Source organism: Pipistrellus hanaki, assembly GCF_964339955.1.
Source record: "Pipistrellus hanaki genome assembly, chromosome: 3".
Classification (NCBI taxonomy): Eukaryota; Metazoa; Chordata; class Mammalia; order Chiroptera; family Vespertilionidae; genus Pipistrellus; species Pipistrellus hanaki.
This window is the reverse complement of record NC_140505.1, coordinates 141,975,491-142,000,996: the sequence shown is the minus strand read 5'-3', so window position 1 is coordinate 142,000,996 and position 25,506 is coordinate 141,975,491. Positions and strand designations below refer to the sequence as shown.

The 25,506-nt window shown below is 54.6% G+C and overlaps 2 protein-coding genes across 2 annotated transcripts; one reads left to right on the top strand and one right to left on the bottom strand.

The window, feature by feature from the left end:
• The first annotated feature begins 1,445 nt into the window (after window positions 1–1,445).
• KRT7 (keratin 7) lies at window positions 1,446–16,762 on the top strand. The gene is made up of 9 exons (XM_084877470.1): window positions 1,446–2,185; window positions 3,508–3,719; window positions 5,414–5,474; window positions 6,888–6,983; window positions 8,736–8,900; window positions 9,901–10,026; window positions 13,269–13,489; window positions 16,028–16,062; window positions 16,416–16,762. The coding sequence occupies exons 1-9, from the start codon at window positions 1,862–1,864 to the stop codon at window positions 16,592–16,594; spliced, it is 1,419 nt and encodes a 472-aa protein (XP_084733596.1). The 5' UTR covers window positions 1,446–1,861; the 3' UTR covers window positions 16,595–16,762.
• A 1,218-nt stretch (window positions 16,763–17,980) lies between these two features.
• On the bottom strand, window positions 17,981–25,282 carry LOC311619270 (keratin, type II cuticular Hb1-like; the record flags this gene model as incomplete). Its single annotated transcript, XM_084877466.1, has 9 exons — window positions 17,981–18,683; window positions 19,187–19,218; window positions 19,389–19,609; window positions 20,387–20,512; window positions 20,756–20,920; window positions 21,130–21,225; window positions 22,111–22,171; window positions 23,073–23,281; window positions 24,899–25,282. 9 exons carry the CDS (start codon window positions 25,280–25,282, stop codon window positions 18,508–18,510), a joined length of 1,470 nt encoding a protein of 489 aa, XP_084733592.1. The 3' UTR covers window positions 17,981–18,507.
• Window positions 25,283–25,506: the final 224 nt, after the last annotated feature.

Sequence of the window (25,506 nt, the reverse complement as noted above, 5' to 3'; positions counted from 1 at the left end):
AGCCAGGTGGGAGGAACAGTGAGTGTGTGCTCAGTGTGTGTGCTTGGACAGAACATTACAGAGGTGGGAGTGCATCTTTGGGGAAGGCCAAAGGCTCTGGGGGATTAACTAACTGGGCTCTGGATTCTGCCAGGAATCTCCAAGGTGGCCTCTGTGAGGCTAGTGGGATCCCGCGTCTAGATGAACCACTGGGCTGCGGAACAGGAGTCTGTCTTCGGTCTCTGTGTTAATAGCTGCTTGTGAAGCCCTCAGAGGGTGTTTAGGACCTAAATGCTTTCCAAAAATCGGAACCGTTTTAAAACGCCGCGGGACGTGGGACAAATTGTTAAAAATTGGGACTGTCCCGCCGAAAGCAGGATGCCTGGTCACCTTAGTTTAGGTGTGCAGCCTGGCACTGTGTGGGCTAGCGATGCTGACCCATGAGCGCACAGACTGGAGGAGAAAGGCAAGGCCTGGGGCGCCAGGAATGCTTCGGGGAGGGGAGGGGAGGGAGGGCGGACACTGGGCAGGCCCTGGAATGGGGAAGTGCTGCTCTGGGGGAGGCTGAGCCGGGGCCTGGGCAGGGCTTGGTCTGAGGTGGAAACCTGGCCAGCTCATTGGGAGGGGCTAGCGGTGGGCTAAAGGCTCTCAGCCGTCTGTTCCAAAGGCCCCCAGGGCTGCCCTGCTATACCCTCAGAGCAGGGTCTGGAGAAAAGGGCAGTGCAGAGGTGTGGCCTGTGTGGCTGGAGGCTACTAGGAAGGGAGGCGGGTGCTTAGCTGTCTCTGAGTCCAGCGTTCCCATTCTAGCCGTGTTTATCCATCTCTAGGGCTGGGTTTGAAACTCCTGGGAACCTTTAAGCAGAAAGATGGCAGGGTAGGAGGATGGGGGGAGTGTCTGAGTGCAGATGCTAGCACACCCACAGACACAGATGCAAAAGTTCTTCCCCAGACACTCCTTCCCTTGGACCTAGACTCCACTTATATAAGAATGTCAGGCATGCACACAGCGTATGTCTCAGTGTGCAGGCTGAGAAGCCCCATTGAAATGAACGGACATCCACAAAGTGTCCCGAATACACACAGGCATCCCCTCCCTCTACAGAGGCAAACAAGTGGACAGGACTGTGATTTAGGGGTGGGGGTGGGGGAACTCAGGCCCAGGGTAACCATTCCCCCACCCCCATCCCACCCCCACCCCTACCTCTCTGGGCTTCACATGCCTACTGGAGTGAGGAGGAGAGGGGGGGGGGAAGGGGTTCATGCCCCACTTGGCCATTTCTCTGCGGAAATGAGGTGGTGGCATGTGGCTAGGGAAACCCTAGGTCAGGCCACCCTGGGGTCAGATGACTCAAGAACTGAGCTGATTTCTCAAGGAGGAGCAGCACCTGGAAGGGGCTGTTAGGGAGTGCTTTTCTGGTTTTCAGTAGTGTGGAGGCGGGTGGGTGCGGGGTGCAGGTGCTGACTCCTGGCCTGGAGCTTTTCTGTCCACCTCTTCCGCAGTCTTCTACCGCTTGATTGCCCTGGCCTGACCTCAGGAGTGGATCTCCTTCACTCACTCCCCCAGCCCCTCCAAGAAGCTGCCCTGACTGGGTAGGCTCTCCCAGACTACTACCGCCCTCCTCACTCCGGACTGTTCTGGTTCGGACTGAGAGCCTGGCCTTTGCCAGGGAGGGCGAAGGCGGAAGCGCTGCCCTGGGAGGGCGGGGAGGGGCGGGGAGGGGGGGCGCAGAGAAAGGTGGCCGGCCGCCAGCCCCGCCTCTACCTGTGTAAGCCGCGGGCCGGCGCCTAGCGGATAAAAGTGGCCAGGTCTGCCCGAAGGTCAGCGAGTTCGGCTCCCTGTCGCCCGCTGCTAAGCCCAGCCAGCCCAGCCCAGGCCGCCGGCATGTCCACCCACTTCAGCTCCCAGGTCTTCAGCTCGCGCTCCGCCAGCTTCCCGGGGCGCGGGGCGCAGGGGCGCCTGAGCCCGGGGCGCGCCAGCGGCTCCCGCGGCGGCAGCCTCTACGGCCTGGGGGCCCTGCGGCCGCGCCTGGCCGTGCACTCCGCCTTCGGGGGCCCGGGGGGCGCCGGCATCCGCCAGGTCACCGTCAACCAGAGCCTGCTGGCCCCGCTGCCGCTGGACATCGACCCCTCCATCCAGCAGGTGCGCCAGGAGGAGCGCGAGCAGATCAAGATCCTCAACAACAAGTTCGCGTCCTTCATCGACAAGGTGAGCGGCTGTACCCTGCCCGGCCCGCCGCGCTCCCGCCACCGCCACCGCCCCCTCCGCCCCGGCTGCACCCGGTCCGGCGCTGGGAGAACGAGGCTCCCTTTCCGCCAATGTCCGGAGCCCCAGAGGCCCGGACAGGAGTGTCTGTCTTTCTGGGCCCCTTTCTCTGAGGGGGCTGTGTGGAGTCAGAAGTGGGGTAGGGGTGAAATGCAGTTCCCAGCTGGGGAGCCCGCCTCTCCCCGCTTCCTTAGCCCCATTGTCTGCCCTAAGGCAGGTGCTGAAAAGAAAGGGCCGGAGGGCGGTGGGGAGGCTCCAACCACGCCCACCACGCCCTACCTGGTCCCCCAGCTTCCCTTTGGTGTTAGGAAGTGAGGTTGGGACAGGGACAGGGAGGGGGAAGGGACCTTTGGTAGGTGTTTTTCCAGAGGGATGGGGCTGGGGTGGGAAGTGAGAGTGGGGAGTGGAAGGGAGGGGAGCAGGCTTGACTGGTGGGTCTAGATGTCGGGCAAAGTGGGGCTGGATTCAGGAACTGAAAGCTAACCCTGTTGGGCCCACTGGCTAGGGTCTCCTCCCTCAGGTGTAGACCAGGCCTTCCCTCTCCGACCTCTCCACCTCCCCACGCCTCCAGTGCCCACTTCTCCTCACCATTCAGACCTTGCATGCCCTTCAGGCTCTGCCCAGGCCCAGGCCTCCCAGGCCTCCCAGGCCTCCCAGAACCAGGCTCCTTCCCTGCTGTTGAGCTGCTCTGTCTCACTGTCCACAACCCCCAGGTCCTGCTGCCCTGAGTTGCTGGTTCTGAGAAGGCTTGCTTTCCACTCCCAGTCATACTGGGTGCTCCTTAGGGCCCTTTTGGGCCCCAGGGCGGGGCACATAACAGGTGCTTATTTTACATTGACTGGTTGTAGCACTTTGTCCTGAGGCCTTGTTGGAAGAAAGGGGAAGGGGAGAAAGGATACTGAAGGAGGACAGGCAGGTCCCAGTCTAAAGGGAGGAGGCCGAGAGGCCCAGGACACTGACAGGAAGGACACAGAGAGGGAGGTGGAGATTACCCATCATTCAATGGGGTGCATAGGAGGGAGCAGACCTTAAATTGAGACACACTGGTGAACCAGGGACACTTGACCCCTGGGTCACAGTCTAAGACACTCGAGACTGAGAATCCTGGAGAAAGGGCTTGTTCAGGGTTATTTTCCCAGAGGAGAGGGCCAAGGGCTGAGGGCCCAGGGTGAGGGGACAGCCAGTGGGAGTATGGGTTCTGATGGGTGGCTGGGGGACAGCACGGTCTGCCCCTCATCAGTTCCCTCCTCCATTTCCCATTCTAGGTGCGGTTTCTAGAGCAGCAGAACAAGCTGTTGGAGACCAAGTGGGCTCTGCTGCAGGAGCAGAAGTCAGTCAAGAGCAGCAGCGTCCCAGGCGCCTTTGAGGTATATATCGCCGGCCTGCGGAAGCAGCTCGAGGCCCTGCAGATGGATGGGAGTCGCTTGGAGATGGAGCTGCGGAGCACACAGGACGTGGTGGAAGACTTCAAGAACAAGTATTGCCTCCCGGTGTGAACTGTGGGGAGAGGGGCCGGGTGTGCACCCATCAGCTGGCCCTCTGCAAGTCCCCTCTGGGATAGGGGTCAGAGGGTGAAGCTGCACAGTAACACAATAACCCTGAGTGGTCTTGACTAACACATTCCCTGCCTATCCTAGTCCTTCTTTGTCCCTGAGGGCTGTTTCCAAGTCATCCTGGTCTTTTTATCCTGAATTAGTAAAATATCTCTGCCCTGCCATGCCATTTCCTTTTGGGCACCAGACCAAGACCCCAAGAGCAGGTAGGACAGAAGGTATGACAGATGTTCTTCAAATTGCACAACCCTCATTTCGTTCAGGTGAGGAATTAGAGACAAGAGAGTTCAGGGACTAGATCAAGATCGTATAGCAGATCACTGGAGAGCTGGGACTGGAATTTTGGGCCTCTGGTTCCCTGGAGGAGACATGGCACCTACTTGGTCTGGAAAGAAGTAAGGAGAAAGAATGATCATTGTGATCCAGGAGAGAGGGTGCAGAGGCAGAGGGGTGGGTATGATCAGGGCAGGAACCAGAAAGGGCGTTGTGAGAAGGGGTGGGAGTCCAGGGTCCAGGAAGGCTGTGGTTTTAGGGACAGGCCTTTGAGGTGTCCACTAAGTTTTCTCACTGAATAGAAACCAAAGCTTGAGGCTTGGGCTGCCCTACCCTGGCATGCCTGCACAGTGGGCATCGGGAGTGAGTGAGCTCTGTGCTATGCCTGGAGGTGCATGACGAAGCCAGAGCAGGGCCACTGGCACTGACTGGAGGTAGAACAAACAAAGGCCTCTGAGGAGAGTGCTCACCCCTATTTCCCTAAGGCCACAGTCAACAGCTAAGCCTCACAGCAGGTGGAGCAGGCAGGTGCAAGGCAGGAAAGGCCTGGGGCAATCAGTGACCCCCTTTTGTTATGTGCATTTGAATTTATGGGCACACATACTTGCCCTCACCCCAAAGCCCACAGAGCTTTCCTGTGAGTCAGGCTGAGCTCCGGCCTGGGCTGAAGGAGGCACAGGGCGGGGGTGGGGGGATGGGGGTCTGGGTGCAGTATACCCCCTCTCTCATCAATAAAGTATCTCCTTGGGTGAAGATTTAAAAAAAGATTGTTGTGAGGATTAAATGAGCTAATGCATAGCTAGTATATAACAGTGTAGGCCCCTTATGAAGTGGTCTGTAAGCATGACTTTTATTCTTTGTTTTCTCCCATCATATACAACCTTTGTCCTTTAGTTCACATGTTCTCTGCGCCCCTCTTCCCCCCCCCCCCCCACCTATCCCATGCCAAGACTCAAAGCCTTAGGAACCACCATATGGGAAAGTTGGGGGCATTGGTTTTCATGGCTGACACTTGTTTTCTTAGGGGTGTCATTAAGGAGAGGGTGAGGGTGATGCAGGGTAGATTTATATATATATATTATTTTTTACTGAGAGAAAGGGAGAGGAATAGAGAGTCAGAAACATTGATGAGAGAGAAACATCGATCAGCTGCCTCCTGCACACCCCCTAATGGGGATGTGCCCACAACCGAGGTACATGCCCTTGACCAGAGTCGAACCTGAGACCCTTCAGTCAACGCTCTATCCACTGAGCCAAATCGGTTTCGGCTGCAGGGTAGATTTTCACACCTGAGGGAGGTGGAGACAAACCTGCACCAACACCATGCCCTCCTCCTCTCCTGCAGGTATGAAGAGGAGATTAATCGGCGCACGGCTGCTGAGAATGAGTTTGTGGTGCTGAAAAAGGTGAGGGGGCAGATAGGAGGGATGGGGCATGTTGTCTGAACACATGGGATAGGAGACCACGTGGCCCTCTTGCCTGAGCAGCCAATGGAGACCTGTGACCACGGTCTGCTCTAGGGACTAAAGAAGGGAATGATGGGCTTGGAGAAGGAGAGATCTGGAAGTCAGGCCATTATAGCATAGCCCAGTGGTTGGCAAACCAAGGCTCTCAAGACACATGTGGCTCTTTGATCCCTTGAGTGTGGCTTTTCCACAAAATACCTCAGCCTAGGCAAGTCTATTTTGAAGAAGTGGCGTTAGAAGAAGTTTAAGTTTAAAAAATTTGGCTCTCAAAAGAAATTTCAATCATTGTACTGTTGATATTTGGCTCTGTTGACTAGTGAGTTTGCCGACCACTGGCATAGCATGTCTTGTGTTCGTATGAGTGCGCTCATGCACTGTGTGTGTGTGTGTGTGTGTGTGTGTGTGTTTGTATGTGTGTGTGTTTATTTGTGTGTGTCTGGTTAGTCACTAGACTTGTTTCTGGGCCTGGAGGGGTTAGAATTAATATCGAAGGATGAAAGTTAGGGGAGATTCCAACACCAAATAAGGAAGTATTCTAGCACAGTTAGAACATTTCATTACCGACAAATGTGGCACATGGCAGGCTGGAAATACCTGCTGAATGAGTGAATGGGCTGCCTCGAGGCAGAGTAAGTTCCCCGTCCCTGGAGATGTGCAAGCCGAGCTTGGAAGGTCTTCAAAATATCTCACAGGGGCTTGATTTAAGATTCTGATTCAATGCACATTCACTGAGCAGCTGAGTTTTCCAGAACCATTCACATAAATGCAGCTGCCCCTCCTCCCCACCCCCAAGTGCTGGGCCCTTGGAGATTCAAGGATGCACTTCCTATATGAGTTTAAACACAGGAAAGTGTGGCTAGAAGGGATCCAGACATCATCTGGACCTGTGGTGCTATCTGTGGCCCACCTGTGCCAGACCCCCTTGCTGCTAGTTAAACACTCAGGCTTGAGATGTTCCATGTCTGAGAGCGGTGCCCTGGAGTCTGAATGGTTTTATGCTCTCTTATCTGACTGATCAGAAGTTGAGGCTCATAGCTAGTAGGTGGCAGAGCCAGGGGAGTGTCTAAACCACCAAAGCCTTTAGGAACAGGTGAAGTGTTGGGTTTGGGGCTTTAGACTGCTCTGGGCTTCCAGAACGGAAAAAGTACCTCCGGTCCTGGGGCTTCATGGAGATGTCAGTCATGCAGCCTGGGAGAACCGAGTGGAGGAAACTTCCTGCCATGAGCCTGTCAGGCAGCCTGAGAAACTGTATGCTTCTTGGCAGGGCAGTGGTGTTGGCTCTGTAGGTTGGACAGTGCTAGCTTACTCCCATCCCTGCTGAACGGTCTGTGTACCTCTCACCCCCCCTCCCAGGATGTGGATTTTGTCTACATGAACAAAGTGGAGTTGGAAGCCAAGGTGAATGCCCTGAAAGAGGACATCGACTTCCTCAGGACCTTCTATGAGACGGTGAGAACCTTAGGAATGGGATACATGTCCTGCATGGCCTAACCAGGGGGCCATCTGGTCTACCCCCACCTCTGGGCTAGTCTGGGTGTGTGCTGACTGTGTGGGAGTACCTTTATCCTTAGGAATCTCAATTGGGAGGAGCTGGTCTTATCAGAGCAGGGTGGTAAGGATTGGCCTTTCAGAAACGTGGAATGACCATTATTCTGGAGCTGGAATCCGGAGAGATGAATACCTGAGAGTTTCCACCCAGAGGGACTGGGTGAGGCTGCCTGCCAACTGGCCACTCTGTTCACCCTCCCATCTCATTCTTTCCCACTCACTCTTGCCCTGTGCTGGGCTTCTAGCTCTTTCTGCCATGGGACCTAAAAATCCTTTCCACTGCCATCTGTGTGAGGCTGTGGCCTGAGGCAGAGGATAGGGTGGCCAGTCATCTGGCAGGACTGGTCTGGGACATAATTACGTGTTAACCTATGTACAGTTCTCATTTCTCATTTCAGTATAGTCTGTGCCTGAATATTCAGCCTTCATTGGCCCCTCAGAGTGAATTTCCACATGCTAATTTCATGGGCTGGATTCTTGAGGCTTTCTTTAGGCATTTTTAATCTTAGTGCAGGTCTTCATACATATGTCACATGCCATATTTATATTTATATATAACTATATGTATATGTCTGTGTGTGTATTATATATGTGTGTGTGTGTGTGTGTATATATATATATATATATATATATATATATATATATATAATTATGTTCTTTCATTATGAAATAGGTACTCATTGCAAAAAAATCCAGAAAATTAAGTAAAGCATAAAATTGGAAACAGGTCACCTATACCTGCTCTTTATCATCTTGGTATCTACCTTTCCAGACATTTTTTGTATATATATATATATTGAGAGAGAGAGAGAGAGAGAGAGAGAGATCCTATATAATAAAAAGATAATATGCAAATTGACTGTCACACCCTCACACAAAATGGCCACCTCCATGTGGTCACAAGATGGCCACTGCAAGATAATCAGCAGGGAAGGGCAGTTGGGGGCAATTGGTCTGGTAGGGGAGCAGATAGACATTGATCGGGCTGCCAGGGGAATGGTTAGGGGTGATCAGGCTGGCAGGCAGAGTGGTTAGGGGTAATCAGGCAGGCAGGCAGGTGAGCAGTTGGGAGCCAGCAGTCCTGGATTGTGAGAGGGATATCCGACTGTCAATTTAAGCCTGATCCCACAGAGGCCCCAGATTGGAGAGGGAGCAGGCTGGCCTGAGGGACACCCCCCAGTGTGCAAATTTCATGCGCCGGGCCTCTAGTAGAAATACATATTTTAATAAAAACAGAACCATACTTTTCCCATATAACAGTATGCCACAGGTACATTTCCCTGTTTGTAAATACAACCATGTCATCAGACTTAAAAGTTGCAGAGTGTTTTGTTATAGAACATGATTTATTTTACTCACCCCTAGTGCTCCCCTCCAGAGTAGAGCTCACACCTGGCAGCACCTCATGGCAGGAGCCATCACAGCTCACCACGCCCTCTCAGATGCTTAGTTGAGGAGTTGCTAAGGGGCTCTTCAGAGAGCCAGGGTGGGTGAAACTATTTAGCAGACGCTGTCCTGTACCCTCTCCCTGCCTGGTGACTCATGCCCACTCTGGCCTCTTCTCCCTTTTTCTTTCCCTGGTGCGTGGGGACTCCCAGGATGGGCATGGGTATGTCATGCCCCAGGTCCCGATGTTCTGTCTGGTCCCTACAGGAGCTGTCAGAGCTACAGTCCCAGATCTCCGACACATCCGTGGTGCTGTCCATGGACAACAGCCGCTCCTTGGACCTGGATGGCATCATCGCGGAGGTTAAGGCCCAGTACGAGGACATCGCCAACCGCAGCCGGGCCGAGGCCGAGACCGCGTACCAGACCAAGGTGCGCAGCCACTGGGGACGCTTCCCCCTCCTGCAGGGTCCTTGGTGGCAGTTTTCCTTCCTCACTCGGTTTCAAGCCTTTAGGGCCTGGTCCCACAGTTCTGGCAAGTCTGTGGTGCTCACCAATGTCCTGTGAAAAACAGGATTGCAAAGGACAGGGCCCTGCCCTGATTCGGGAACAGGGCAGAGGAAGTGGACATGGTCTAATAATTTTAATAGGTAAAATGTGGCAAGCGTTCATTGTGTTAGGCAGTGTTTCAGATGTTTTACCTTCATTGACTCATTTAAACCACAGAACAGCCCTATTAGGGAGGCACTGTATTGTCCCCTTTTTACAGATGAGGAAACTGAAGCACAGAAAGGTTCAGTAATTTGCCTAACTCCACACAACTAGTAGATGGAAAAGCAGCCCAGGCACTGTATGGAGGCAGTACAGCTGACTGTGAAGGTGCTGAGGGAAGGGTCGGCGTGCTGGAGAGTGTCTGAGGCAGGGTTTAAAGTAGCATAGAGGGCTGTCTATTGGATAGGGAACCATCCATCCGTGGTGCATAGGTGCACAGGTAAGAATACAGGTACGCCAACACGACCTGGGCTCAGATTTGCTGAGTGATCCGTGAGCCGTGCCTTCATTCCCTGGGATTCACTCTCCTCATCTGTGAAATGGGTGGTGCGGAGGATGGGGGTGCTTGATAGCTGAGGACCTCAGACTTGCAGGGATCCTAGCACTATGATGTGATGGGGATGGGAAGAGCCTCAGGATCAGTGAGAGGATGAATCCTGGGTCCCAGGAACCGTTCTGGTCCTCTATGTCTTGTCTGGGAGGAAACTGAGCCTCTGAACCACCTACTGCTCTATATCTGGCCTCTCAGCATTGGGTGAAGATTGCTGGGAGTCAGAGTTTCCCTCCCTGGGAAGATAAGCTGAGAGGGTTTGCCACTCAGAATCTTGATCCTTCAATCATCACTCATGCCTTGCCATCCTTCTCTGTCTGGCTGTTCCAGTTAGAGACCCTGCAGGCCCAGGCCGGGAAGCACGGGGCGGACCTCCGGAACACCCGGAATGAGATTGCGGATTTGAACCGGGTCATACAGAGGCTGCAGGCTGAGATCGAAAACACCAAGAACCAGGTGGGCACAAACCCTCCTCTTTGCTCCTCCCTATTTCTTAGGGTGTGTGCAGGGCAACCAGCTGACAGTGAGGAGCAGAAGGTTGGCGGAGGTGGGGGGTGGGGGGGAGTGCCAGCCTACCCCATTCCACCCTTCCCACTGCCCAACCCTGGGCCTGGCTGAGACTGGTGCAGCTCAGGCCCACTTGTAAGAGCTCCAGGATGGAATGTTCTTGGCCAGTGTTAGGCTCGGGCCAAAGGGAGAAGAGGAGCCTAGCTGGGCATAGCGCCTGTGGAAGTGGCTAGTATGGCCGGAGAGGAGCCACCATTCATTACCATCTTGGTACTGAGCACTCCTCTTGCATCTAGCTGGTGCCATATGCTGTGCCTGGGAGCTCACAGTGGTGGGGGCTGGGGAGTGGAGCACAATGGCTAGGAGGAGCCCTTACAGTGGCTCACAAGGCTCCGACTCAGTCCTGACCTCACTTTCCCCCACTCCCTCGCTTGCTACGCTCTGGCCACACTAGCCCGCTCTGGCCACACTAGCCCGCTTCCTCTATTTTGCATTTATTTGCCAGGCACCTTCATGCTTCAGGGCCTTTGCACTTGGTGTTGCCTCTACTTGGAATGTCGTTCTCCCAGCTCCATATATGGCTGTCCCTTTCCTGTCCCTGGGGTTTAGAACAAAAGATCTCAGGGTTAGCTTTTTCATCTACCTATGAGCAGTCTGAATGAAGCACCCATCACTTTCTGAAATGTTCCATCTCATTAATCACATATTGACTCTCCCCCCACATCCACTGGAATATAAAAATGCTACCTTAGAGCAGGGTCCCCATGTGTCTGGCTCACTGCTCCTCCCTTCCCAGCACCTGGCACAGCCACAGAGGTGGGAGGGGCAGCTACGCCTGAGCAGGTGTCTGCCGTGGGGAGGGAGGGAAGGTGACCAGTGAGGCAGCTTCAGAGAGCTAACTTCCAGATGAGCTGGGAGGTTGGGATGTGGGGGTGGTTTGCCCAGAAATGTCCTCCCCTCGGAGCCCTGTGGGCCTGTTGACATGAGGGCGGAGGCCTCTGACACAGATGCAGGGCCATGAGTCACCAGTGAAGCAAGTCAGCTTCCAGGCCATTGGGGAATGACGGCCACCCAAACCCTGCAGCTTCTGCTGCATCCGGGTCTCCTCTCACACTATAGGGCAGAATCAGGCTCCAGAGTTAGGGTGTCTGCCACCAGCAAGAGGCCCAGAGGCAGTGGGGTGGGCCTTGCCAAGGGGGCACCAGTGTGACAGGGAAGGGCCCTGATAGGTGAATGAGGGGCAGAGAGTGTCAGAGGGCCTCCTGGGGAGGGTTGGGGGGCTGGGCAGAGGGCAGAGTACATGAGCTAAGGAGAGGGGATCTGGGGACAGGGCATGGTGGGTGAGAAGGAAGGAGAAGGAGCACTGGCCAGGGCCTGGGTGGGGATGGTGGCCTTCTAGCTGACAAGATCGACTCGTGGTGGGGGTGAACCACAAGCAGAGGGAACGCCATAGCTGGGCAGGAAGTGGCGGTTATTGCTCCGGTCCGTCATGAATCTGACCACCCCTCCCCAATCTGGGGCTCCAAGCAGTGTATCTGCTCCAAGTCCCCCTGCTCTGGGCCTGTTCCAAACAGCTTCCAGTTTTGAAGGTGGTTTTGGTTCTATTTGCTGCCTGACATTTGGGAACTTAACTAGGATCCCATAGCTTTGGGGGCCCTCCAGCCATGGGGAGCTGGGCATTTGAAAAATCATAATAGGATCCTATTTAGTGAAGAAGGAATATGCTAATTGACCATCATGCTCTCACAAATATGATGGCACCCACAGCCAATAAGGAGGGAATATGCTAATTGACTGCCACACCCTAAAAGATGGCAGTGCCACAGCCACAAGATGGTGGCGCCCAGGCCCCTCAGCCACGCCAGGGTGGCAGGCGTGTGGCACGGCTGGGCTCGCACCCAGGTGGGTCTGGCAACTCCATGCGCCTGCCTCAGGAGTCCCCCAGTCCCCTCAACCCCCCAGATGCCCAGGATCAGCCTGAGGTGCAGGCAAGCCTCGGATGTTGGCTGCTCAGCCACCCAGGGCTGCCTGAGGTTCAGGTAATCAGGGCTGGCTGAAGCTTGTGCTGCCAGCAGTGGTGGCAGCAGAGGTATGATGGGGGTGTCACCTTCCCCTGATCTTCGGGTCGCCTCCTGCCCCTGAGGGCTCCTGGACTGTGAGAAGGGGCAAGCCGGGCTGAGGGACGCCCCCTCCAATGCATGAATTTTCATGCACCAGGCCTCTAGTTTATTAATAACTAGTGGCCCGGTGCAAGAAATTCATGCACATAAAAAGGGAATATGTAAAAAATCAATAAAGTATATTAAAAAAAGGGAATTAATTAGAGGAAATATTTTAATATTGCTATTTGCCCTTTCTCTATAATAGAAGTGTCAGAGATGAAAGAAAATTAGTAAAATGTATATGAAAATCTCCCTCATGTCAGAGTTTGGGGCGTGCTGCAGGACCCAGAGTCAAGTCCCCGCTCACCCATGTGTACCTCAAAATCGCATAAGACCCAACGCTAGCCAGCCCCACCCCCATTGGATGAGATCCAGACCTGGCCGGTCCCACCCCTGTCAAGCCCAGCTGAGCTGGGAGTGCAGCCTCAGGTCCTCTGGCCTGGGGTGGGGTTGTGGGCTGAAGTCCTCCATCAAGCCCTGCCAGGTGTGGGGTTGCGGCCTGAGGTTCCCATCATGACCCACCAATGCCATGCAGCCTCTGATCTGCTGATCACTCATGGCTTGTTATGGGAACCCTGCCTGTGCTGTGAGCGCAGCCATCTTGTGATGGTGTGATAGAGTGACCTTCTTTATTATATAGGATAGTAACACTAATAGCATTTATTAAGTGCTTGCTCTATGCTGGACACTGCCAAATTTGTATATTGCTTCATGTAATGCTCACAATGTCTTTATGAGGTAGACACCAGGATTATTGCTATTTTAGAAAAGAGGAGACTTTGGCTTAGAAAGGTTGATTCATCCAAGATCACGTAGCACGTAAGTGGCAGAAACAGAATTAGAACCAAGGTATTGGGCATCAGAACCCATGTTTTTAACCCTTGGTTTCCTCTGGTGCTTGGGGAAGTAGGCTGGCACCAGTGAAGCCCTGTCAGCAAGTTGCCCAGGTGCTCACCACAGGATGGGGAGGCAGGAAGGCAGAGGCTGGTGAGACCTGCCCCCACCTCACAGCTCCTCTTTTGCCCACAGAATGGCAAGTTGGAGGCTGCCATCGCTGAGGCTGAGGACCGTGGGAACATGGCACTCAAGGATGCACGTGCCAAGCAGGAGGAAATGGAGGCTGCCCTGCAGCGAGCCAGGCAGGACATGGCCCGGCAGCTCCGGGAGTACCAGGAGCTCATGAACACCAAGCTGGCCCTGGACATCGAGATCGCCACCTACAGGAAGCTGCTGGAGGGCGAGGAGTACCGGTGAGGTCACAGAAGCTGAGAAAGGGATCCTTCTGGAGCTCAGTAGGGCCTGGGGCTTGACATTTATCCTTTGCAGGGCACTGGAGGTGGGAGTGCAGCGGGGTACAGTTGAGGCCTTCTTCTTTGCCCTTGAGATGACCTAGAGGGAAAGACCATGTTCCCATGTGGTGTAAAGCTCATTGGAAAAGTTGAAGTAATAACTTCATGTGGGTGGCCATTAGCAGGGTCATCTTATTTGACCCTTAGAGCACATTCAGGTAAACAGGTCAGGTATTGTTAATACAGAGAGGAACTGTGGTTCAGTTTTATAAATTGAGGGGACAGGGTTGGTGTGCAGTCAAGCTCTTCCGATTTCTGGTTTAAGCATCTTCTACAACCCCAGGCTGCTTCTCACTATGTAAAGTGCTAGGTCATGTGGTATTGGCTGAATGTGCTGGAGGAGGTTGATTTCTCCCTGTCCCCAGAGATATGTGCATACTCACCTGCAGCCTCAGAGGAGGCTGGAGGGGTTAGTCTATTTATTTATTTATTTATTTTTATTGATTCCAGAGAGAAAAGGAGAGGAAGAGAGAGAATCATTGATTGGCTGCTTCCTGCATGCCCCACACTGGGAATCAGGCCCCCAACCCAGGCATGTGCCCTGATCAGGAATGGAACCGTGACCACTGAGCCATGCCAGCTGGGCTGGGATGGGTTAGTCTTATACGGAATTCTTCATGAAAGACATGGAATATATGTCCATGAAGTTGGACTTTCCTCCTCACTTGGTGGGTTGGTTGATTCATTCAGTCAATAGACAGGCTTTAGAGTATGTCTTGGGGGAAGGTCAGGATTTGAAGAAGGTGAGAGGGAACAGTGTAAGCAAATTCCTGGAAGTAGAACTCATCATGGCTTGGCCTACAGAAATAGATAATATGTAAGACATATTTTCGCCTTCGGAGACCTTGCAGAGGGGTAGAGGAGACAAAACATCTGCAAAGGAAGCACTCAGAGAGTAGTAATGTGGACCTGTAAAATGCTGAGCTTACACAGGCCCTTTCCTTTTCCGAGCATTATTCCGGAGGGTTGGGGAGAGAAGACGGGAAACGAATGGAGTAGAGAGGAAGGAGGTGAGGAGGCTGTCCTCTCTCCACCTCTTGGGGACATGGAGATAGACACCATATTGTTATCCCCTAATCCAGGGTGGGAAACCTTTTTTCTGCCAGGGGCCATTTGGATATTTATACCATCATTCGTGGGCCAGCAAAATTATGAACTTAAAAATTAGTCTGCTGTAATTGATCAAACATTTAATTAACTCACCCCAATGCCTTGGCAGGGCCAGACCAAGTGATTTCACAGGCCTTATATGGCCTGTGGGCCGCCGTTCCTCATCCCATCTTAATCCCTCAGCCCTTCCCAGGGGCAGGTCTAGGGTTAGAAACTCACCCACTCATCCAGTTTGGGGGGGGGGACCTTTAGTTAAGAATACAAAGTTACAAATATAAAATTAGGTGCAAAACAAATATTTATTTAGGATCAGAAAAGGGTGAGAAGGTGAAGAAAAGAAAAATCGCCCAGATCACTAGAGCCCGAGATATTCAGGTTCCCTTTTGAGTTCTTTAGGAACTGAATTCTTATATGGAATTATTGCCTGATTTCAACCAGGCTTCCCCATCACCCCACAATTGTCAGTAACGCCCCACACTTGCAGGGGCCATTTAACAAGGGGCCTGGAAGCTTTCCAAATACCTATCTCTTGCCCTTGGCCTTAGCTCTGCCCCCTGCCCCCCAGACTTAGGGCTGCTGAGGCCAGGTGGCTCCCTCACTCCCTCTGCAAATGCAAGGTGTCCCCTCCTCCCTGCAGAGCACACTCATTCCCAAGGCCAAGGGCTTGGTGAGAATGCTTATGTGTCGCAGAGCAAACACACCCAGCTGTCCTGGGCGGATTTTTAATTTCCAGTGCGAGATGTGCTTCAGCCCCACTGGCTGCTTCAAGCCAACCCTCCTACCTCCCCATTCCCTCTCAAGTTCCTGTTGGAGCTGCATTCACTCAGTCAACAATACACTAATTATTTCAACACGTAGTAATTACTACCTGCCAGACCTCATGCAGGGGCTGGAGACACAGTCATCGGTAAGCTACAGCCCGCTTTGAGGATTTTATGGTCTGGTTAGGGGAGGCAGCTGTCTATGTAATAATAAGAGGGGCTACCATTTACCTAATCCTGTGTGCCCAGAGCTTTAGGTACATGGTGTCATTGTACTCTGGCAAACCACCCTGTGAGGCTGGTTCTGAGGAAGGCCCTCTTTGAAGGTGAGGAGATGGAGGCTCCTAAGACATTCCCAAGGTCATGTAGCCGGTAGGTAGGAGGGCCTAAGTGAACCCTGCTCCCCACTCCTTCTTGCTCATTTTGCAGCAAGGTTGAAGGAAGGCTGGAAGTGGGGGGCAGAGGACAGAATACCTGTCCTGCATGGGGCCTGGACGGAGGGGCCTGGGAGTGCCTCCTCCAGGGCTGAGGGGAGGGCTGCTCTCACAGGTCTCTCCTCTGCCCCCAGGTTGACCGGAGATGGAGTGGGAACCCTAAATATCTGTAAGTCCTTGGCTTCGGCCCACCCCTTTCTTGTGCTCTCCAGACTGGGTGGGGCCTATTGGATGGCAAGTGGGCCTGAGGGTCGGGCCTTGTGCGGATCTGGAGCCTGCCTCCTCCTCTTCAGTAGCTTCAAGCAGGCGCCCTGGAGCTGACTCAGCAGCCCAGGGAAGCCTTGCAGGAGGCACCCCACCCCGCACTGTCTGAGGCTCCCTCTGGGTTGGCCCATGGTGGGTAGGGTGGGAAAGGGCGGTGATGGTGGGTGGAGAAGGGCAGCCCGGCAGGAGGGTGGAATGAGGGGATTGGGCCTGGGTGGTGGGCTCATGCTGACTGAGTCCTCCCCTCTTCTCCCCCAGCTGTGACGAATACCACCGGTGGTGGTGGCAGCGGGCTGACCTACAGGGGAACCAGTGGTGGCAGCGGACTGACCTTTGGGGGGACCATGGGCAGCAATGCCCTGAGATTCTCAAGTGGAACCCCAAAGGCCTATTCCATGAAGACTACATCTGCCACTCGCAGGAGTGTCCTTAACTGAGCCCCAGGCGTGGGGACACCCTATCCCTTCCACCAGAGTCATAAGAGATTCCCACCCTGGTCCATCCCTGGACCCAACACTGCAAAGCCGTCTAATAAATGTTATAAGAGCAGCTTCCAATAAACAGTCTCTTTCTGAGCCAGGGTGAGCCCCTGGCCAGCACCTGGTATCCTGGCAGCATTGGCCTCGAGAGGACGGGTCTGCTCTGGGCACTGGAAGCCTCCCGTGCAGGAGAAAGGGGGCGCTGCTCTAAGGAACGTGGCTCTTGTGGAGTGTGAGGCCTTGGCCCCCTCCCAGGGCTGGGCCAGTCCCAGCTCTTCTCCTGAAGCCCAAAGACACCTCAGGGAAGTTGTGGCTCTGCCAGGAAGTGGGCAGCCGAGTCCTCCACGGCTGAGGGTGGGGCTGTGTGATCCCCCCCCCCCCCCCCTGCACTTGCTGCCAGAGGACATTCCCCAGGCCCCGGTTTCTGGCTGGACCAGCCAACTCTCAGACTGGCTGCCCTCAGCCTTACCTGGTGCCTTGTCACCAGGCTCTGGACTGTGTGTGTTTGGGACTGTGTGTGTGTGTGTGTGTGTGTGTGTGTGAGAGAGAGAGAGAGAGAGAGAGAGAGAGAGAGAGAGAGAGTAAGATGAGGCCACCAGGATCTGGATCCCTGGTAGTGGCTCTGTGCCCACTGGGTTGAGTGGGCTGAGGGATGGTCTGTGTATTGAACCCCAGAGGGTGCATGTGTGTTAAGTCTGTGCTTGATGGGGCCCCTGTGTGTCTGGTCTCTGACTCGGGTTCTGTGTGACTGTGAGGGTGTCTTTGTGGCCTATGCTTGGGACATCCATCCAGTATGGACAGCAGTACATACGATGGGTACTGGAAGGAGGTGGGAGGTCTCTCTGAGACCCTCTCGTAGTGGTGGTGGTGGTATGTGTGTGGGATGGGGTCTACTCAGGAGCATTGGTTTATGGAGGAAGGGGAAGTCCGTGTATTTGATCCCATGGTCAGGAACTTTACCATGCTGAGGTGGGTGGGGGCATAGTGGGGAAGTGGAGGGAGTGGACCACTGGTGTCTCAGCAGCATGGGGTCCCCTCACAAGGTGTCAGGGGAGCCAGCACCCTCATCCTTGCTCAAGCTCCTCCCTGTTGTCCTTCTCACTTCCCTTCCAGCTCCTCTGTGTGCCTGGGTTTGGGGGCTGCCAGCCTATGCCCCCGCACCCTTCAGGAAGTAGGAGTGTGGCACCCTGGGTAGGGTGCCCCAGAGACAGCCCACTCTGCCTCTCTGGCTGAGAACAGCTTCCCCGTTGCCTCCCTCGGGGGTGAAAACTGGGTGGGAAGCCCACACGTGGAAGCACAGATGCGCAGGGAGTCTCCAGCCGTCACTTATGACCCTGAGCTTTATTGGAAACGTGGAGACCAAGCATGAGGGAAAGGGAGAGAGCCCAGGCAGCCGAAGAGCGCTGCTCCCTGGGAGATGCACCTCAGCCACCTGCATGGACTGAGAGGCAGGGGAGGCCAGCACCAGCCCCACTTCCACACCAGCCGGCCCCAGGGCCAGCCTGCCCCTCAGAAGCCACAGGGGTCCCAGTTCCCAGGGCAGCCCAGTCAGGATTGGACCTCTGCCCAGGGTTTCAAGAAAACCAGCCATCCAAACTTTTGGGGGCGGGGAGAATTACCAAGACACACCAGCAGGAAGAGCCCACCTCCCTGGAAGAAATGAAGAGACAAGCAGCGGGGAGCAGGGGAATGTGGTGGTGGTGGTGGGGGGGCACGATGAGAAATTAAGGCAGCAGTGTGGGCAGGGCAGGGCAGGGCTGCTTCCCGAAGCCCAGCTCAAGCCCAGGCTCTCCCAGAGCACCAGGCTGGGGCCGGCAGCTGGCGTGGGGCCGGCTCGCTTGCAGAGCGGTGTGTGTGCAAAGACAGAGGCACTAGGCAAACCGCACCATGCGGCCACTGCCACAGCTCTGTCCGCAGGGCACACACATTCCAGTGTTCACCGCCAGGTTCCCACTGCAGGGGGCGCTGCAGGCGCTGCCAGTCACGGGCCTGGAGCCCGACACGCAGAGGTCCCCGCAGACAACGCCACCCCGGGAGCTGCTGACACCTGTGGGTGGAAGATGGGGCTTAGTCCCTGTGCCAGATGGTGGCTAGCCATCCCGCATGCTGACCAGAGCCCGTTTCTCTTGTTCCGAGGTCCCCCCCCCTTCATTCTTATTCCTGGCTTCCCCCCACACCTGGACACGCCTTCCTGCAGTTCAGCCTCAAGGATGGACCCTGGATAAACTGTTAGTCCAGGCCCTTCTATCGGCAGAAATAGCTATTACAGTTATCTCCACCATTCACTGCCACATTCCTCTCCTTCCTCCCAGGGTCTTCCAATTGTGGCTGTATAATTGTAAATGAAGTTTACAACCCAGCCAGACCTATTTATGAAGTATTGCTTATGGTTGTGGTTACTTTCACATTATAATGACAGATTTGAGTAGTTGGGACAGAAACTGCATGGCCCTCAGTCTGAAATATTTACTATGTGGCCCTTTAAGGAAAAAGTCTGCTCTGTAGGAACCCCAAGTCTTTAGTTCAGAACCCACAGTATCGATTACTTACAGACATTTATAGCACCAATCCCTTCACACAACCTGCGGGGAGAGCAAAGAGACAGACATTAATTGGGGAAGAGTGAAGTGTGCAAATCCCCTTCTCAAGTAATCTTGATGCAGATTCGATGAGAGCAAGCCAACATGTTCCTGGCTCTAGGCACAGCTTGGGAGGATCCGAGAGACATCCTTCCCGCAGGTGAGATTCTCACCTCTGCTCCTCGCCCTCCAGCAGGTGCCTGTAGGTGGCGATCTCGATGTCCAGGCCCAGCTTGGAGTTCATCACCTCCTGGTACTCCTTGAGCAGGCAGGCCATGTCCTGCTTGGCCTTCTGCAGGGCGGCCTCCAGCTCGGCCAGCTTGCAGCGGGCATCGCTGACGGCCGTCTCACCCTGCTCCTCAGACTGCTTCACTGCCACCTCCAGCTTGGTGTTCTGGGAGGCACAGGGTGGGGGTGGGGTGGGGTGCGGGGATTTACTAAGGCTCCTGTTCTGGATTTGAGGTCAGACACCAGACATCCAATGACCACTGACTGTCAGAGGAAGAAGGCGCCTCACCCATTTGTGAGCCTAGGGGTTGCAATTTAGTGCCGCCAGGAATGTTGGCACAGTGTCTTTAATTTTGGAAATTTAACACAAAAATCCAAATTCCTGGCTTCTCTTGAAAACTATCTAAGGCTCTGGACGCACTGGCTCTGCCTTTCCACGAGGGCTGCCTCAGTTGGATCTGATTGGCTCTGTCCTTTGTGCTTTCTAGTTTACCACACTCCAGTGCCTTCAGACCGCCTACGTCACACATTTACTAATCTCTGGGACACCTGAGTGTGTGATCACTGACCTAGAACAATGGGCCACAGAGGTGAAATGGCTTACCCCAAATCATGTGCTAATTAGAGGCAGGACTGGAGCCTTAGTTACCTGCCTCTCAGACCAGTGCTATTTCTTCTGCCCCTTTATGACTCCAAGACCAAGAGAATCTTGGTCATTCCATTCCCCTCCTTACTGCTCCCCTCGGCCCCCCCCCCCCCCTCCCGACTGTCCCCTCTCATCTCCATTCAGTGGAATGGAGATCATTTTCCATAGAAGAGATTCATCTAATGCTTGCTGTTTGCTCCTTTTCCCACACTTTGGCAAGGTGTCAACCTTGAGTGCTCCTGCTGCAGGCTTCACCCCTTCTCTTGCTACACTGAGGGGCGGACCAGGCTCCCGTACCTGGCACTTGGCGTTTTCCACCTCGGCGGTCAGCCTCTGGATCATGCGGTTCAGCTCGTTGATCTCCTCCTTGGTACGGCGCAGGGTCTCCCCGTGACGGATCACCGTGGCCTTCATCTCCTCACACTGGGGGGAAGCAGAGATTCAGGAGGGGACATGCCACCCATTCAGGTCACCACAGATGAGAGCTCAGGCTGTACCGAGCTCAGCCTGAGCAACCACCCCTGTCAGCCCTGCCCCCTCAGCCTGAGGGCTGTCTGGCCTGTTACCATCCCTAGGATCAGAATCTCCAAAAGCAGCCTTTTCTAATATATAGCTCACATCCCTCCCACAGCCATGTCTAGGAGGCAGGTGTCCTGTGCCACTCACCTTGCTGCGGTACCAGGACTCGGCCTCGGCCCGGCTGCGGCTGGCGATGTCGTCATACTGAGCCTTGATCTCGGCAATGACACAGTCCATGTTCAGGTCCCGGCTGTTGTCCATCTTGACGACGACCGAGGTGTCTGAGATGTGGGCGTGGAGGACACGGATCTCCTGTGGGGCGGGAGTGAGGGAAGAGCAGCTTTGACCAGAGCCCTGCGCTCACAGTGTCGCCCTCACGGTCCTTCCCTGTTCCCTTCCTCAGCTTCCTCCAAGACTCACTGTCTGTAGGCCCAACCTCCAAGATGCCCCCTCCGCCCGGGGCCTCTAAATGCACCTCAGACTCAGAGTCCTCGGCGGAAAGGACCTCACCGCCCTCTCACCTCCTCATACAGCCGCCGCAGGAAGTCGATCTCCTGGGTCAGGGCCTCGGCGTTGGCCTCCAGGTCTGACTTGCGGAGGTAGGCGCAGTCCACGTCCTAAAGGGCAGAGAGCATACAGGCATCTCCCTGGGAAGACCACACAGAGCTCTTCCCACCGGAGGAGGGGGGAGAAGGGTGGAGGGGGGGGGGTTACACTCCCTGGACCCTTCTCAGCTACGCAACCCCGAGCCTGGTGTCCTGGCCTTGGTGACGCCCTTTGGGCAGGGAGAGGGGGCAGGTTCAGGTAAGCGGGGGAGACCCTGAGATTTCCAGGCACTTCCTCTGGCACCCACTGGGATGATGCCTCTAGGATCCACATTGAGTACCATCCCTAACACGTAGGATCTAGTGTAAAATGGATCAGTTCTACCGATACCCTACCCATCTCTGCTCTAGAGTTTCGTGGAAAGAAATCTAGATCTGTGGTCAGAGAAGAGGTCTCAGTGATCAGTGCTGCCTCTTTCAAGCCAGTGGGACTCAGGGCAAGACCCCGGACCTCTGTGCCTCAGTTTCCCCATAGTGACCCTTGCATTCCTTATATGGAGGCGGTTGGAGAGTCTACACAATGACGAGTCAAGTCTAAGAAGTGAGGCCCAGCAGCGCTGTTTACACCTTTCCCAGCTGTGGCTGGTCTGAGGATTCACTCCAGCATTCGTGTGCTTTTTCACTCACAAATGCTTACTGAGTGCCTCTCTGCCAGGCCCAGGGCAGAAGGAGGTGGGAGTTACCAGGATGGAGCAGATTGCCTTGCCGGAAGCAGGCAGAGTGCCCTGGTATCCAGGGCCACCCGGGGAACATTAGGGTATTTGGGAAAAAGAATGGAGGAGAGGTCAGGCTATGTGATTCTGGGGGTGTCACTCAGCCTCTCTGAATTACAGAAAGCTCTTCTCTGCCTCTGCCCTTGGTTCTGAGCAGTGGGAAGAGCCTTCTGGGGTCACTCACCTTCTTTAGGACTACAAATTCATTTTCAGCAGTGGCTCTGAGTACCACCTCCTCTTCGTACCTGGGACAAAGAGCATAGATAGGTTCAGTGGCTAGACGTTCAGTAGGCTGGGATGTGAAGAGAAAAGAAGCGAATGAAGGCCTACACAAACAGACTCCGGGAACTGGATCCCTTGGAGGTGATCATGGAATCAAAGTGTTGGGCCAGAAAGGACCTCGTCCACCCCTTTCCTCCCAGTACTCAAACCAACCCATGCCACCCAATGTGCGTACTGATTCAGGAATTCTCCTTCACGGAGTGGGCCAGGTGGGTGCCAGGCACATATATCTTCCTAGGCCTTCTCTCTGCTTCTGGATTGGAACTCCAAAGGGAGCAGGAACTCTGCCCTCGTCTGACATCCCCCTTACTGCTCTTCCTTCCTTCCTTTCTTTCTTTTTAAAAAATATATATTTTATTGATTTTTTTTTTTTTTACAGAGAGTAAGGAAGAGGGATAGAGTTAGAAACACTGACGAGAGAAACATCCATCAGCTGCCTCCTGCACACCTCCTACTGGGGATGTGCCCACAATCAAAGTACGTGCCCTTGACCGGAACCGAACCTGGGACGTTTCAGTCCAAAGGTCAACACTCTATCCACTGAGCCAAACCGGTTTTGGCGCTTCATTACTTTCTTACCCCTACCTCACCTCAGGGCCCAACACAACACCTGCAACATAGAGTAGATGTTCAACACATGCTTGATGAATTAATAAAGTAAGCACATAATAATGAGGTAACTGGAGCGGCTCAGACCCTCCAATGTTTCAATTCCCATCCCAGAAAAAAAAAAAAAAATCCCCACGAACTTCCTGTCACTGTCTTCTTCCTTGTGGAAAGTTCTTCTTGTGGTCTAACCCGGATCTATCTCGCTCTGACATAATCCAGTTCCTTTCTCCAAAACCTCCTCCTGGATGCACTCACTTCTTCTTGTAGCCCTCCATCACCTCCTGCACGTGGTTGAGCTCGGAGGCCAGCCTCCCGCTGTCAGCCTCCACACACTCGGCCTCCCGCCTCAGCGTCTCGACGTAGCCCTCAAACAGGGGCTCCAGGTTGCTCTCGCAGCACTTGCGGTTCTGGTAGTACTGCCACTTGGTCTCCAGCAGCTTATTCTGCTGCTCCAGGAAGCGCACCTGCCATTGGGGGTGGGAGGAAAGTCAGTGGAAGGAGCCGATATCCCCAGCCCTCCTCAGACAGCAGGCAGAGTCAGACAGAACTGGCAGTGCCACCTTGGGCAGAGGCAAGAGGTGGCCCCTGGACCCTGTTTGGCTCTCCTGAGTGAGGATGCACCAGAGTCCTCGTTTGACGATTGCTTGCTTGTTCAGGCCTGAGCGAGGTTCTGTCTAGGTGGCCCTGATGGGATGGGTGGGAAGCTGAGGGCATATGTGTTGTGCTGGATTATGATTGAGCTGGGGGACAGGTAGGGGGGGGAGGGTCGTGACAGGCCGAGAAGGCTTCCTGGAGGAAAGGATGTAGAGCTGGGGATGGAGGGATACAGGAGGACGAAAGCCTTACACTCCAAGCTCCTCCAAGGCAGAGCCTATGGCTCCTTTAGCTCTGTCCTCAGGGGCGGCCTAGGGCTGGCTGAGCACGTGTTTGAATTGATGGTCAAGCTGGGGAGACCTTCCCTGCTGGCGAGGTCAGAGGGCAGACTCTCTCCTGGGGAGCCGGAGAGAGTCTGGGCTTGGAGTCCTGCTCTGCCACCCACACTCGGAGGGCCCTTGGGCAGGCCCCTTGCCCTGTATCCCTGTCTCCTTTGTGTTCTGTTTGCACTCAAAGGGCTGGACTGGGCCTGGCAGCAATTTTCAAATAGGAGCCCTTCGCTGGCTGACTTCACAATTTTGCCATCCCCTTGTATGATTTCATTCATGATGTATCTATAAATGAATGTTCTTAACAATTACACTTAAATGAGATTAAAGGAGTAACTTTATATTACCGCCATCGTAAAACCATTATCACTCTGCATTCATAAAAGAAACCATAAAACATAAATTGTAGCTAAAACTGTGGCCCTAGACAGTTCTGAACCTCAAAGCTTGCTCTCTTTTTCAAAGTGGGAGGGTAGCAAGTACTGGAGGGAGGCTAAAGACATATTAGCACCCAATGAAGATTTTCTCCGCTTCACCTAAAGGATTGAACCACTCATGGAAGGAGAGGAATTTTCTCATCAGGTGCTATTTAATGCTTTAATGCATTAACTAAAGCATCACATAAAAGGTCAGCACTCCTGCCCTGGTCGGGTGGCTCAGTTGGTTGGAGTGTCATTCATCCAGCACACCATAAAGGTTCTGGGTTTGATTCCCATCAGGGCACATACCTAGGTTCCATCCCCATTTGGGCATGTACAAGAGGCAACTGATTAATGCTGCTCTCCTCTCTCTCTCTCTCTCTCTCTCTCTCTCTCTCTCTCTCTCTCTCTCTCATAGATATATCACCCATTTCTAAAGAGACAGCTTGGGAATCCTAGGTCCTCCCAGGAATTCCAGGCTCAGGAAGGGTGTGCTCAAGAACACCCAAACTTTCTCGGTGGGCACCCTGCCTGCCTGGACAGAGGTTGTGTACAATAACGTTGCAATCAAATCAGGAGCCCCTGCCCGACACACACACAGCCCTCTGTCCATGTCTGTGCCCATCTCCTCAGTCAGACAGGGAGCTCACCTGGACCACATCCCTCCTGTCCCTGACTCCTCTTCAGCGCCCAGCCCAGCGACGGAAGGTCCAGGAAAGGGCAGGTCAAGGACACCCACCTTGTCGATGAAGGCAGCGAACCTGCTGTTGAGACACTTGATCTGCTCCTTCTCCTCATGCTTGACACACTGCGCGTTGGGATCGATCTCCAGGTTGAGGGGCGTGAGGAGGCTCTCATTGACGGACACGGTGGTGATGCAGGGCGGGCTGGGTCCGCACACGCCGCCTGAGCGGTATCCGAAGCTGCGTCCACAGGAGCCAGAGCGGAAGGCTCCGCAGACGCTTTGGCTGCCAAAGCCCCCTGTGAGGCCGCGGTAGCAGGAGACCCCGCGGTAGGGGGCGGCGGTGATGCAGCAGCGGCCGGGCCGGGGCCCGCAGGCGGAGGCGCAGCTGAAGGCGCGGACCCCGCAGGGGCCGCCCAGGCGAGTGGAGAGGCAGGACATGGTGTGGCGGCAGCGGCGGCAGGGAAGGGCGCTGAGCCCCGCAGTCCGCGCGGAGTCTTATATCGCTGCCCGCTGGCCCGGGGAGGGAGCGCGCAGCCAACGCATTTATGAGCTTGGAGGTCGGCCCTGGTGCCCCGGCCCACTGGGAATCAAAGCGGGCGGCCGCCTGGCCGCCTCCATAAAACAGCGTTCGCCCCCTCGCCCGCGCTTTATGGGGCCCAGAA